We start from the raw sequence: 13393 nt of genomic DNA on the forward strand, positions 1-13393 counted from the left end.
AGAAAGGAGTAAGTTTTTTGACTGTTAGTTTTCCCATTGCAGGCACCACCAGAGCATTGTACCTGGTAGTGTATTCTTCAAAGTTTTGCCCAGTTAGTCTTAAATGGTGAATATGTCACTGGAAACTTTTGGGTCTTATGCATAATCTGACATGTTATTGTGTGGATTCCACAGGTAGGGCTTAATATTTGTAGCTGATTTAAACAAAAATGTCCGCTAAAGGAAATTTCTCCCAGACATGGCTTTCTGATTGCATCAAAGAGAAGCAAAGATTTATTAGCATTTATTTTTTGGTTGGTTTTTTTTTTTTTTCCCCCACAAGAATACCAATCACGGTAGAGATTAACTCAGGTAACAGTGATTAGGCTCAGAAATTCAGATGGAAGAAGCGGGTAGGCCATCCAGAGAGTTCTGATGAGCCCCTGGAGTGAACAGTGTTGAGTAACTTGAACAAGTCTTTCCTCTTGCTCTTCGCAGAGGCATGATTGGACATGCTAGGCCTAGTCTTGCTTGGTCCAAAGGCCCGCTGGTAAGGTCCTGCAGTGGAAGATGCTGGTTTTGCCAATCAGTCCTCAGACTTTCTAAAACTCCCTGTTGAAAGATGAAGGGAAGCAAGAATTTCTTTGAAGAAGTGTTATCTTATTCAGCATTTTTAATCTTTTTGTTACTTCATAATCATAAACTGTGCAGTTCTCAGTGGACTAGATTTTTTTCCCAGCATTCTGGAAAGGTTAGAACAGTGTCAGACTTAACATTTGTACAAGCATGTGTGTTTGCAGCTTTATCATATTAAATACATGGACTTGCTTCTAGTCTCAACTGCATAAGTGTAAATCACTCTTTAAATTTAGAGTGACTGTAGCAGTATAAATCGAATACAGATGAACTTAGAATCTGTATTTATGTGGGTATTTACAACAAATTTTTAAAAGTAGGATGGCACATAATATATTTTAATCTTGCCTACCAAGCATTGGCACATGTAGGACTGTTGCAAGTCAGATAGGATGTTTGATCAAAGGAGTAAATTTTTACGGAGGAGTTTACAAAGCCTATTAAGTTTTAAAAACTAGATCTCATCTGCACCAAATCTTACAAAAAAATCTTACTCATTACACAAAAGCCTTCTGAATTCACTGCCTTTGTTTTCAGCATCAAGAGAGTCTGTGTAGTATTCTTACTTTCTATATTGATGGCTTCAGGCCTTTTGGTCTAGCCAATGCTTTCATGACCAACTGTCAGTCTGTGATGGAAAACAGCATGTTTGTGAGACAGACTACATCTTTAACTAAGATTAATATTCCTGTTACTTCCTTGATAAGAAGGAATAAATGGAATAAATAAAAGGAATAAATCAAAGCAGGATCATTTTCTGTCTTTTTTAAAAAAATCAGAAGTGGAAGAGAACCTTTCTAAAAATTATAACTTCCTGTTCATTTTCAACATTTTCAGGCATTTGTCTGAGATGCTGTCAGGACCTGGAGTCTTACCCAATCTCATTGTTTTTATGGCTTCGGACACTTCCTCCATTGTTGCTCCTCTCTCCAATGTTTTATTCCCTTCCAGGCAGAGCTTCATGTTTCCAGCACCTCCTGGAATCACAGCCGTGAAATCAGACATGGAAAAGACCTTTTGGTCACTCCCCATCTTTTGCTACTTCAGGATTTTGCAGCTGATACGCCTTATATTTTAAACGTCTTGAGTGTTCCAACTATTTTACCCATCTTTAACCATTTTACCCCCTCAATACAAGTTACATTTCTAACATTTGGCTTCATTCTGAAACTACTGACTTCCCTGGTTCCCTGCATACTTTGGATTGGGCATTATTTTTCCTTTTCCCCCTTCATTTCCTCTTTCTACAAGTCCTTTGATACAATTCTTCAGAACATCCTCTTCATTCGAGTCACTTGTGAAAATACTACCATGTTGATAATGTTACTGTGTAAGAACAAATGTCAGAGTGGACTTAAAACACAATTGGGAAAAAAATAGCAAAAATATCTCCAGATTTCCAAATAAAGAAGGAAGCTGTCATATCCTTTCCTGCTATTCAGAGAAAAAAGTTAATGGAAGGATGTACTCTTTTATTCCAGTTTTTACCTTGGCTTTCACAAGAGTTGCCAGAGTGGGACTGGGAAGATGAAGAGTGGAAGAGGCAGGATTTGTCCCCTCCTCCTCCACCACTGTCAGTTCCTCCCCCTGAAGTTTTACCACAGGCTCCACCTCCTGTTCTTCCTCCGCTCCCTCCTCCTCCACCTCCGGAAGAGGAAGTTCTTCCGTAGGATCCTCCAATTCTTCCTCCACTGCTTCCTCCACCTGAGGACCAGCTACTTCCTCCTCCACTACTTCCTCTTCCAGAAGACCAGCTAATTCCTCCATGACCTCCTCCTCCTGAAGATCCACCACCAGCTCCTCCCTGTGAGATGCTGTAAGATGAAAGGGCATGTATGTATAACATTTACAGCAACATAACCAGTGTCTGTCATCCCTCTGAGCTCCTTGTATGACTAAGAAAGTAGTACTGTGTGAAACACGTTCTAGAGAACTGGTTTTAAACTATCCTAATTAAAGACAAATTAACTGATCTGCATAGAAGAAGAAAAAGAAAGATAAGGGATGGCTTTAGAAGTCTTTCAAAATATGTACATTGAGTATTTATAAAAGACAGTTATTTTCTTGCTTACCTTTCTTTTTCATATAAAACTGTACTTCCTGATTGTACTTAGGAGAAGAAATGGCAAATTATAGTTCTAAATACTTTTGTAAACTTTTTTGTCCAGTTCATAAGTATAGAATAATACAGCTTTGTACACTGCCAGCTAGGATTTAGATTCCGTATGAATTCTTGTGATTGTAGTAAATATGTTGATGATGAATCAGTTGCACTAGTTCCTAATATAACTATTGCTACTTTCATCTGCACCCATTTGCAGAGATGGCATGTTAATTAATCTGAGTGTACATACCTAATATCATGCTGCCCTTCCTCAAGCAGTGCCCGGTACTGAGCAATCTCCTGTTCCAGGCGGATCTTGATGCCCAGGAGCATCTTGTACTCTTCATTCTGACTCTCCATCTCACAGCGGATGCTGGCCAGCTCCTCCTCCAAGGGGCCGATCATACACTGGATCTGCTGCAGCTGCATGTTGTAGCGACGTTCTGTGTCTTCCAAGTTGGATTGCAAAGACTGTACCTGAGAATGAAAGAAAAAATACGGTGTTCATGGGAATGTAGCACATTATGGGAATGTAGATCATTCTTATGCCCAAAATGAGAAAAATCTTACATGGTGTCAGATGCACCAAGCATCTTCATTAAATGGAGTGCTAGCCATAGCTGATCTCCTGTCATTCCAGCAACTCACATGTTCTTCACATATCAGAGGATCAGAAGCAATCGTTACCTACCATGCTGATTTGCGACTGCAGCTCAATTTCCAGGCTTTGATATTCACGTCTCAGCACAGAGATCTGTTGGTTGCTTGATTCCACTTCCTGGCCACTTGAGTGGACTTGTTGACTCACTTCCTCCATCTGAAAAATTAATATACAGAATTGGAGTTTTTGGGTTTTATTTACAATGTCAACATGGTAGTTTAGCATGGAAGCTGGCAACACAACAAGTTGAAGCAGGGCCACTTATAATATGGAGGCTGTTTAAACCCACTTATATGGCTCTGCCAGTGCAGTTCAAGCCCGCTTGTGATTTCCTTTATTTTAATCAAAAGGATTCCACCATTATATCCTAAAAGCAATGGATGTTGTCGTTCAAAGTGTCATTCAATTACAGGAAGTTCTTACCAAAAGTTGGTATTGTTTTGCTTTTGTAACGTGAACATTCCAATTGTACCCATTTACCTTGCTTTCATACCACCTTTCAACCTCTTCACGGTTTTTCTGAATAATAGTTTCATATTCTTGTCTCATATCATTCAGTTTTTTCAGCAGATCCTCTCCTGGAGCGGCATTCACCTCCACATTCACATCACCGCTGGACTGTGTTTGCAGCGATTTAATTTCCTGCAGAGAAAACCCAGGCCCAAGGCAAATAAACAAAAATGGTGAAATTACTTTGCAAAAGAGTTTTGAAGTCAGTTAACTTGCTCTGACATCATAAACCATCCTGGATCCTTTCAACAACATATATATGTATGTTCGTTTGTTTTTCTTGTTGCAATTATTTGGCCTTGACTTCCCAGTCATTGCTTGTTGAGAGGGACTGTGCTAGGAGATGCCCTGGAACAGCCTGGGCCTGGCAGTCAGCCTGTCTCAGGAGGCCCCCTGCCCGGCTGCCGTGCGTTAGGAGAGCAGGGAAGACTATTTAGTGCAGAGGATGTTACCTGCGAAACCTGCCCACATTTCCGATATTCTAAGTGTTCTTGTTTTCGTCTGCAGTTTGCCTTTCAAGGAGCTGGCTCTTACCTCCTCATGGTTCTTCTTGAGGTCAATCATCTCCTCCTTTAGAGACTCAAACTGCATTTCCAGGTCAGACCTGCTCAGAGTCAGGTTATCCAACAAGGGTCGCAAGCTATTAATGTCAGCCTCCACATTCTGCCGGAGACAATATTCTGTCTCGTACCTACGTCAAGGACAGTGCAGAAAGGTCAGTCCTGCTCTTGGGTTCTCAGTCCTTCTACTACTGACTTTATTTATGAAAAAGTTCACATATTCCAGTATCTCAGTGTCTGCTTTTGTGTCTATACTTTGTAGCACGTAGCATCTCTCAACCAGCAGAATTATGAAATCAGCAGCCACTACTTAACATTTAATATTAATATTAAACTTTAATGTTAAAATGTATTCTGTGGCCTTTTTCATTGTCTCCTCTTGCCATAGATTTTGTGCAGGTTTCATCTATCTGTTTCATCTGACTTTCAGTGAGAGAAAATCACAATTTTTCTTTCCTTAAAAATAAAGCTTTTTTTAAGCTTTGACTCCACAGCCATAGGGAGTATTCCCATTGAAGATCGTTATAGAAATGATGAATAATTTTGAAGTCTTACAAATTATTTCAGTTGTGCTGCCATGGAACCAGGAAGAACCCTAGTCTCTGTGGAGTGATACTTGTTTATGGAATGAATTTATGAAACTAAGTTAAGGAAAGTAAGAGAAAGGAAGTCAGCGCCTGGAAAAGAGGAATATATATTTACTTTATCCTGAAGTCTTCTGCAGTCATCCTTGTGTTATCCAGGTCCAAAAGTACCCTGTTGGTTTCCACAGCTGCAGTCACAAGCTAGAAGAGAAGACAATATGCTGAGGAAAATCTTCCTGTGAATCTCCCAGGTTTGCACAAGGGACAGAAATATGAATGCGATCTTCTTGTTATAATTCCCAGGTGTCTGAGGGGAATAGCATTTCCTACATACAGAGGCCAGGAAAGGTCATCTACAGTGCAAAACAAAGAGGTACCTGTGTGAAAATAGCATCAGAACGGCAAAAACTGTTTTGTGAGTAGAAGAGTCCTGTCAAGAGGCTTGGTGTCACCACCATAGCTGTGTCTCACCTTCCATGCCCGCAGGCCAAGGGCTGTACTCAAATGTCAGACACTGCACACCCCAGAGGGTAATTGTTACCATTTTCCCTATGCTCTAAAATCCACTACAGGCGTTCTGAGAGTCTGCAGTCACTGCCAACAAATGGTCTGTGGGGTGTGCTATAGGGGATGTGCATCCTTTCTCCATCTCTAGTTGGAGATAGTTGGGTGCATGCACAGAAGGCAGAATTTCAAGTGCAAGAGGCACTTTCAGAGTGACACTTAGTGAGTTTAGAAGTATCCATGCTGGGTGCCTCAGAGATTTCACTCAATTACAAAAAGTCTGTCAATGCTTAAACTTCTCTGTAGAAAATCCTACCTGATTTTGAAGGTCTTCAATTTTTCCGTAATAGTGGCTGTAGTCCTTTGTACCAGTAGGACCTTGCTTCTGGTACCACTCCCTGATTAATTGTTCAAGCTGAGCATTTTCCATTTCCAAATTTCTGACCGTATTCAGGTAAGAAGCCAGGCGTTCATTAAGGCTCTGCATGGTTAGCTTTTCATCGTTGGAGAGAATTCCCACATTCCCTCCATGGAAGCCACCAATGCCAAAGTTGCCACCACTGAAACCAGCACCGCCTCTACCAAAGCTTCCTCCATAACCACCACCAAACCCACACCCACCTGATCCAAAGCCCACTCCCATGCTGCCACAGCCCATTCCCCCTCCATAACCACCACCACTCATTCCTCCTCCACAACTACCGCCACTCATTCCTCCTCCGTAACTAATGCGCCTGATCTTTCCATAACTACCACCGCTAGCTCTCCCACCGCAGCTGCTCCTGGAACTTCCTCCACCACAACTGCTGCCAGAAATCCTGCCACCACCACTTGTCCTAGAAGTGATTCTTCTTGAGGAGGCAGAGGAATACTTACTGCCCCCTCCACCACCACCACTGCTAGCACCGCCACCACTGCTCCCTCGCAGGCAGCTTTTAGAGGTCTGCTTAGAGCCACAGCTCATAGTGGCAGCAGTGAATGACTCAGGTTGAAACTCAAAGCTGGTCTTACAGTTGTTCTGGAATCATGGCTCCAAATTCCACCCTGCTTGGTCTGCATTTATACCTGAGATAGTGGGTGTCACCATCAAAGGGAGTACCTTCTTCCCATATGCATTCGCAAGCCGTAGTTTTTATGCCAAGGGTAATTTGCCAAAGGGAGATGCTTGACAGTTGCAGGAAGCCTAACCTATACTAAAAGTGTTCGTGACCGTTTGTTTATTAATACAAAACATGTAATTTCTATTGGGTGGCTCTGAATTAGGTAGATCTATTCTGTGATCTAATCCACTGACATACAGTCATCTGAATTAAACTCATCCCACTCACCTTATCCTGTTCACATCTCTTTCAGCACAATAAACTGTGATAACATGGGACAGCAATGAATGTTACTCTCTCTCTTTCAATGTAGTCATTCCTCATGCTCTTTCTTTTCAGATATTTGTCAAGGAATCCCAGCTGATTTTTTTATACTTAGGTGATGTTTTAATAGGTTCTGGTTAATGGTTATCTTATGCTGTATGCTCCTTATATTTAGTCCTTTGTTGCTTTATGCCCTTTGAAAACATATTGCAGGATGTATGTTGTAGGTACACTCAACCACTCTGACATCTTTGCAATTTCTCATAAAAATTTAGTGAACATTGGGAAATACTGTTCGTGTCGGCAATTTAAACATAGATCTACAATTATCTTCTATAAATAACAATTTAATTATGAAAATATGTATGACAACAACTGGAAAATAGCTCTGTGTAAGACTATAGGGAAAGGAAGTGTGACAGGTTGTTGCAGGGAATAACTCTTCATGTGCTCGGACCAAATGCAGTTACAGGATGGTTGAGAGACCTGGGAAAGCATCCTGGCTCTGGGCTAGTCTCTCTTGACATGTCTGTGAATATGAGAGGCAACGTTCTCACTCCTGAAGGGATTTCAAAATTTCAGTCAGGATGTTTTCCTTCCGCAGTGCAAATACAAACATACTTACTTGGAGGAGAAAGGTTAAGTTCCTGGTTTTGGGATTAAGTCAATAAGCGGTACATCAAAATAGCATTTTTCCTTCAGTTTTGTTTTCCATTCATGGACACAGCATGACCAGAAGTAGGAAATATTTGCTATCTTCTTCTTTTAAGATTGTATCTTTTTCAAATACATAGCAGTGGATAGTTCAGCTGAGCATCTGTTTTCTGAGCTCTTACAGCAACCTGAGCCTCAAACATTTGACATTTCTTTCCTGACTGCCTCTCACATCTGTCCTCCTTCCCAGGCACATGATCTTTAGCAAAATGTGTTCTGTTAGCTGTCATTCTGTGTAGGTTGAACTAGTTGCGTGACATCCAACTTCCTGTATTGATTTGCTGTATTATTCTTTTCTTGCCCAGCCTTTGTGATGTTGGTTGTTGCTAATTTACAGGGTTGTTTGTTATGGGTTATAGCAAGTGTTTGTGGAAACATCTTTTTATAAATGCACCTCCCAGCACACCCTTGCCCACACAGTAGGACACACCTAAAGTTTCATCTTCTGCTAGACTTCATTTCTGAAATGTCCAAGGAAGCAAGGCCTTCTCAGGCTTGTAGAAATTTAAATCGTTCACTACAAAACTTAGTGGAGTCTAAGTCATAATTTTAGCCTGTTCCAGTGAGAAATCCTTTTCTCTTGAGGTGCACAAAATTCTCTTCTGTACTAACAGCTACTTCGGCTCATGAAACCATTGGGTTACGTTCTGTTTAACAGTTGGCTTCCAGTTGCTGACACCCATGTTATAAGGGCATGGATAGGTTTCTATGTTGTTCTGTATAATTCTGCAGAAGTGTAAGGGTTTTTTCTTGTCTGGAAAGATGTTTATTACATCTTTTGTATGAGTCATTCCTTTCAGGTGGACTAAGCTTCATGTCTTCCGTTCACAAAAAGAACATGTTTGGATAGTTTGAGTATCAGTGAGGATGCTTGTGTGCAAGCTTCATGTTTAATACATGAAAGGAAGATTTAATGCCATTTTTTCCCTAGAATTCGTGCAGGCAACACACCTCGAGAGTGAAGATTAGCTCCTTAAAAATGAAGAAGCCTGATGGATTCAGTGTATCTAGAAATGACTGGCCGGGATCAGGGATAGAAGTTATGGAACAAATGGTTCCTGAAAGCAATGTTTTATTTCAAAGTAAGATGGAAGCTGTTTTATGAAATGGTAGTTTTCTCTGCAGTTATGTCTCATAGGATTGTCTAAGCATCTGCAAGAATACTGAGCTAACTAGATGATCTTAGATAATGTTTCCAGGAAAATCTAGAGATAAGTGCTGCAGAAGAGAACCCGCTGGGTTGGGAAAACCTTAACAGAAGAGAGATTTCAATAAACTCTGCAGGAACTGCAAGGAACTCCGGTAGTACCTGTGAAATGGGACAGTGAAACGTTATGAAATCTCAGGCTGGTGCTGCTTATTGCAGCATCAAGCTGCTGCTCCACAAACACATCAAGGCAGTCCACCCTAAGTTGGTGTGCCCTTTGCTGTCACAGCCTGCGGTGCAGCGAGTACAGCACAAGGAGCCGTGAAGGCTTCCTCTGGCATTGCCCAGACACAAAATTGCCTGGCGTCACTCCATGATGCGATGCTCATAACCAGCGGAGCATCTGAATTCACTTTCCTCTACTTGCTTGCCTCAGTGGGCTTACCAATGCTGGAAACAGGCACTGACATATCTTCTGACCACACTGAGGACAGTTCTCAGTCATGGGCAGATGAAGAAAGCTGAGAAAACTTCAGTTGCTGCAACAAGCAGTGGCTGAGAGGCAGCTATGGCTGTGCTTAGGGAGAGGCTGAACAGTGTGACAAGTGAGGAGTCTTCATTTATCACCAGTGAATGTCTCTTACAGACTCTGTGTTGTGCATCCTTGGCCCTGGCTGCTTGCAGGTATTCAGGTAGAGTCTTAAGTGTGTTGGTTACGAACATTAAAGAGCTCTTTTGGGTCCTTTGCTGCTTGAGAGACCTCTGAAAGGCTGAAAGAGAAGCTGCCTCTGTGCCTCTCACACTGGTATAAAAAAAAAACAGTGTGAATTGAACTGCAAGGTGAGATTTAAAACACGGGACTTGTCCTGAAACAGATTTTTTTTTTTTTTTTTTTGCACTGGGCATAACTAATGGAGAGAACATACGGTCACAATGTACCCTCAAAGCTGAGAGTTTAGTGGCATTCAGGAAAACCTGCCCTTGCATGACATGCTTCAGCTCACAGCCAAGATATGAGCGGGGTGGAGGAGGAGGAGGAAGATGCCTTGGGGACGGATGACACCATAGTTGTTTGCAATGAGGCCTCTGCCCCTTTCCTGTGATAAAACTGTTAGAGCTCCTGCCCAGAAGAGGATGGTGAACTATTTAAGCCTGAAAGGCTCACCCACTGTGGGCATGAATTCACCCAGTGCACTTAAATGGCAGAATTATCACGTGCTCACCGGTAACACAGCTGTGCATTGGCTGAAAGCAGAGGCTGGGAGAGAATGAAGTCTTCTTCCTTTGGCGTGTGTGTGGCAGCAGTAGGGGGTGAGGTTGAAATGGCCTCCGTGGTGGGCTGGGGTGATGGCACGGTGATGGGTGTTAGGCTTAGCACACGCAAGCTCCTATTAACTCCCGTGGCACCACCTTTTCTGAGCTCTGCATTTACAGCCTCCTTTGGACTGATGCGTTTGGGAGAAACTGCTGAGGCTGCTGAGCACGTTCATGGGCGTACGACTGGACTGTTACCCACCCTTTTCGGTGCTTCAGTGGTCATGAATCTTCTTCCATCCTTCCTACCTCTGGTCAATTCTTGTCAGGAAAATTCAGTTTGCTTATGTTGCTACACAGAGAAAAACTGTGGAAGATGTATCTGGGGAATATGACTCACTCTCATAATTATACATTATAAACTAACTTCCATTATATAATCATCAAGCAATTTTATTAACACCAGATAATCCCATAGAACAATATTTCTCCATAGTAAAGAAGAAACCCAGTCCCTGAAGTATGGCTGTGTTAGAGGGAGAACATCATTCTTGTTCTGAGGACATATGCTGCTCTTCCCTCCATTGAGGTTCAGCTGCCTAACACTTAGCATGAAACTGTTCTCCTCTCCGCTAATGACAAGGGCTTTTTTCTTATCCCAATAAAAAGCTAGATGTTTGAAAACTGAAAAATCTAAGAAAATTTGATTCAGATTAGTTGAAACATATTAGGGCTTAATCATGTTTATTATTTTAATAGTGCATTAACTGAGAGTTCTAAACAAAAAGTAATTCCCACCTAATGATTCGCAATTGTTTACTCTGTGATGAGGGCACGATGTGCTTTGGAATCTTTTTTCCCCACTAACTCAGCTGTTGGTGCCTGGCAGCAGTTCCACGCAGAAATATTTGGGGTTAAAAGTGTTGTCAATGCCAACTATTTCCAGTGAAAACGTTCATTTTCTCTAAATGCATTTTTGTAATTAGAAATAGTTGTGTTAAAAAACCGTGCCCCATTCTTCTCCTGGCAGTGGGACACTCAGCCAGTGGACTTTGGTTTGTTCCCACAGCAGTTTGTACAATTGTCATGAACGCCTGGTGCCCGGTGGGAGCATCTTCAAATATATTTAGCATTACGTAGTGGAACAGTACACAGGATGCGTTGTTCATTCTGTTTCTTTCTGCCTATGTATATTTATGGCCACATCTAATAAAATAAAGCAGTGCGTTTCTAGAGCTCAGTGAAATTCTGTGTAAACCATCTGATTATGATCATTCCCTGCATGCCAAAACATACTTAGGCTTTTTTTAAGTGAAGGTTTTTAAACTATCTGTTTTGAAATGAGAGAGTAAGTCCCCACCTCTCCTGCTCTCTTCTGCAAGACAGGGTGTAAGTTTTGGCATCCGCCCACACCCCGAGATGTGTGGTCACAGGGAATAGCCCTGGAACATATCCTCCTTGTTGTGTCTGATGGCCCTAACACAGCACATTCACCCCCCATCAGTTAAAACCGGACTGCAGCCCTGGGAGGTGATCTGCTGCCCGCCATGTAAGGGTAGTCAGTGGTATCCAATCCAGCAAACATCTCTCCTTTAGGAAAAAAAATAATCCTTGCATACATTATACTTGATCTGTTACTCAGTCATTATTGCAGAGACTAGTACTGATGAAACATTAAAGGGCACCTTCAGAAGATCCACCACCCAACGGAACAATAGTGATTATGATAGGAACAGTAATTAGGTGAGTCAGAGCTGCAAGAGACTTTTACAGTACAAATTCTTTGGTCGGGAACTTTGTCATTTTGGGTCTAAATAGCCCCTTGTCCAGCTGACTCTTTGGGGTCTCAGCTAATGCCACTTCATTGGCAAGACCTTCATCAGCAAAGGGTCACTGTAACACAATTACAACCCCTGCAGAGAGCCTGGGTTTCACTGTGCTCCTGCCTAATGACATGATGCAAAATATTCCAGTGCCGTTTGAGAAACATAAACAGGTATTGGCAAATGGGTGCAGCGAGTTTCAGCCTGACGTCCATTCTGTGCACTTACTTACACACAGGAGAATCAGCTGGGGTCTTCAAAGAGGCAGGGAGGAAGCCTGTGTCGTCTCCTGCAATAGTCACGCACACAGAATCAGGCCATGTCAACCTCACTACAGATGTGACCACTAAATACAGGTGAGCGAGCTGGAGCAAGATGTCAGGGCTGATAGCTTGTTCCATGTTTTCAGCTCGCAGGATCTCCCCAGCACATACCACAGACGCTACTTCATCTGTTTAGCTGCGTATTTCTGTTAGAGGAAAATTAAAGCAATCAGAGCTGGGTTTGCCACACGCCTCTCCCCTGGGCGCCTTCGGCAGTTTCGGTGAGAGCCGAGTGCCCTCTAGAGAGCAGGCTGCAGACCGTGGCGCTGGGCCTGTGATGTCCCTCTCTTCCTGCATCTCCAAATATCCCATGCAGTGAAACGCAAAATGTGTCTGAATCGCCCAGCACGGTGGGCGCGGGGATCGGCCGCGGCAGGAGGGAATGCTTCCCCGCGCCGCGGCAGTGCAGTAATTGCAAATATGTGTTAGAGGACTGTCCAGTGCAGGTGGCCCAGGACAGTACTGAAATTACTGTATATTGTGTATCATTATATTTTTATATTATTTTAATTACATATTATTGTGCTTTTGTGGTATAGTCTAACAGCAACTTCCACTTAGCCACAGATAGTATTAGCCAGACTTACCTGCATCTCCCGGCCTCTTAGTAAAATGTAAGTCCCATTTTAAGCAGAATATCTGATCTCAGTCCCATGTACGGCGGTAATGCACTGGTTTACCCTCCTTGGGTAGGCTGGAGCAAGAACAGGAGAGAACTGTGCCAGACCGGGCACTTGGGAGCAGAAGGCTGGCAGGTCGGCATGTTGTTTGGATCTGCCAGTTAAGAACAGCTGACACCTTATGGAGAGATCTGGAAAGTACCAAGATGTCTGGTCTGCCTGTGTTTACCAGACACTTTCTCCATTTCCTTGTTCTTTGGCACAAGCAGCATTTGCATGTAATGATAATTTATTATTCCAGCTCCTCCTCAGTTTTTATCTGAAATAAATGCAGTGCTCGTGAAAAACTTTTGCTTGAGTCTTGGTACAAGCCGGACAGACTACCAGTTTTGCCCTTTGTTCACAGGCAAATACACATTCAATTTCTCTTTCCTCTGGAAAAATAACCTAAAACAAAACCGTATAAATATTCTCACAAGTGCTTCAGGCCGATATTTCCTTATGTGGCCGCAAGAGGGAAATGCCAGTGCGATGGCAGTTAGGACGTGAAAACTCGGACGCCAAATTCACAGGATTCTAGTTTCGATGCGAAACCGCCTCTCGCTTCAGG

General features: G+C 42.5%; 1 protein-coding gene across 1 annotated transcript; it reads right to left on the reverse strand.

The window, feature by feature from the left end:
• Nucleotides 1–565: 565 nt before the first annotated feature.
• Nucleotides 566–6502, reverse strand: LOC103921622 (keratin, type I cytoskeletal 14-like). The gene is made up of 9 exons (XM_009329615.1): nucleotides 5855–6502; nucleotides 5153–5235; nucleotides 4425–4581; nucleotides 3861–4022; nucleotides 3411–3536; nucleotides 2970–3196; nucleotides 2104–2429; nucleotides 1491–1598; nucleotides 566–591 (listed from the first exon to the last, which is right to left on the reverse strand). The coding sequence occupies exons 1-9, from the start codon at nucleotides 6500–6502 to the stop codon at nucleotides 566–568; spliced, it is 1863 nt and encodes a 620-aa protein (XP_009327890.1).
• Nucleotides 6503–13393: the final 6891 nt, after the last annotated feature.

This window comes from Pygoscelis adeliae, unplaced genomic scaffold, assembly GCF_000699105.1.
Source record: "Pygoscelis adeliae isolate BGI_AS28 unplaced genomic scaffold, ASM69910v1 Scaffold388, whole genome shotgun sequence".
NCBI classification, from domain to species: domain Eukaryota; kingdom Metazoa; phylum Chordata; class Aves; order Sphenisciformes; family Spheniscidae; genus Pygoscelis; species Pygoscelis adeliae.

What these genes read in the sequence shown, in the direction of transcription:
- LOC103921622 (XM_009329615.1), bottom strand. Translation starts at nt 6,502, where the DNA reads ATGAGCTGTGGCTCTAAGCAGACCTCTAAAAGCTGCCTGCGAGGGAGC. An exon ending in TCAAGAAGAACCATGAGGAG is followed by an intron (nt 4,023 to 4,424) that starts GTAAGAGCCAGC and finishes TTTTCTCTGCAG; the next exon opens with GAAATTAAATCGCTGCAAAC. An exon ending in GAAGGGCAGCATGATATTAG is followed by an intron (nt 2,430 to 2,969) that starts GTATGTACACTC and finishes TTCATCTTACAG; the next exon opens with CATCTCACAGGGAGGAGCTG.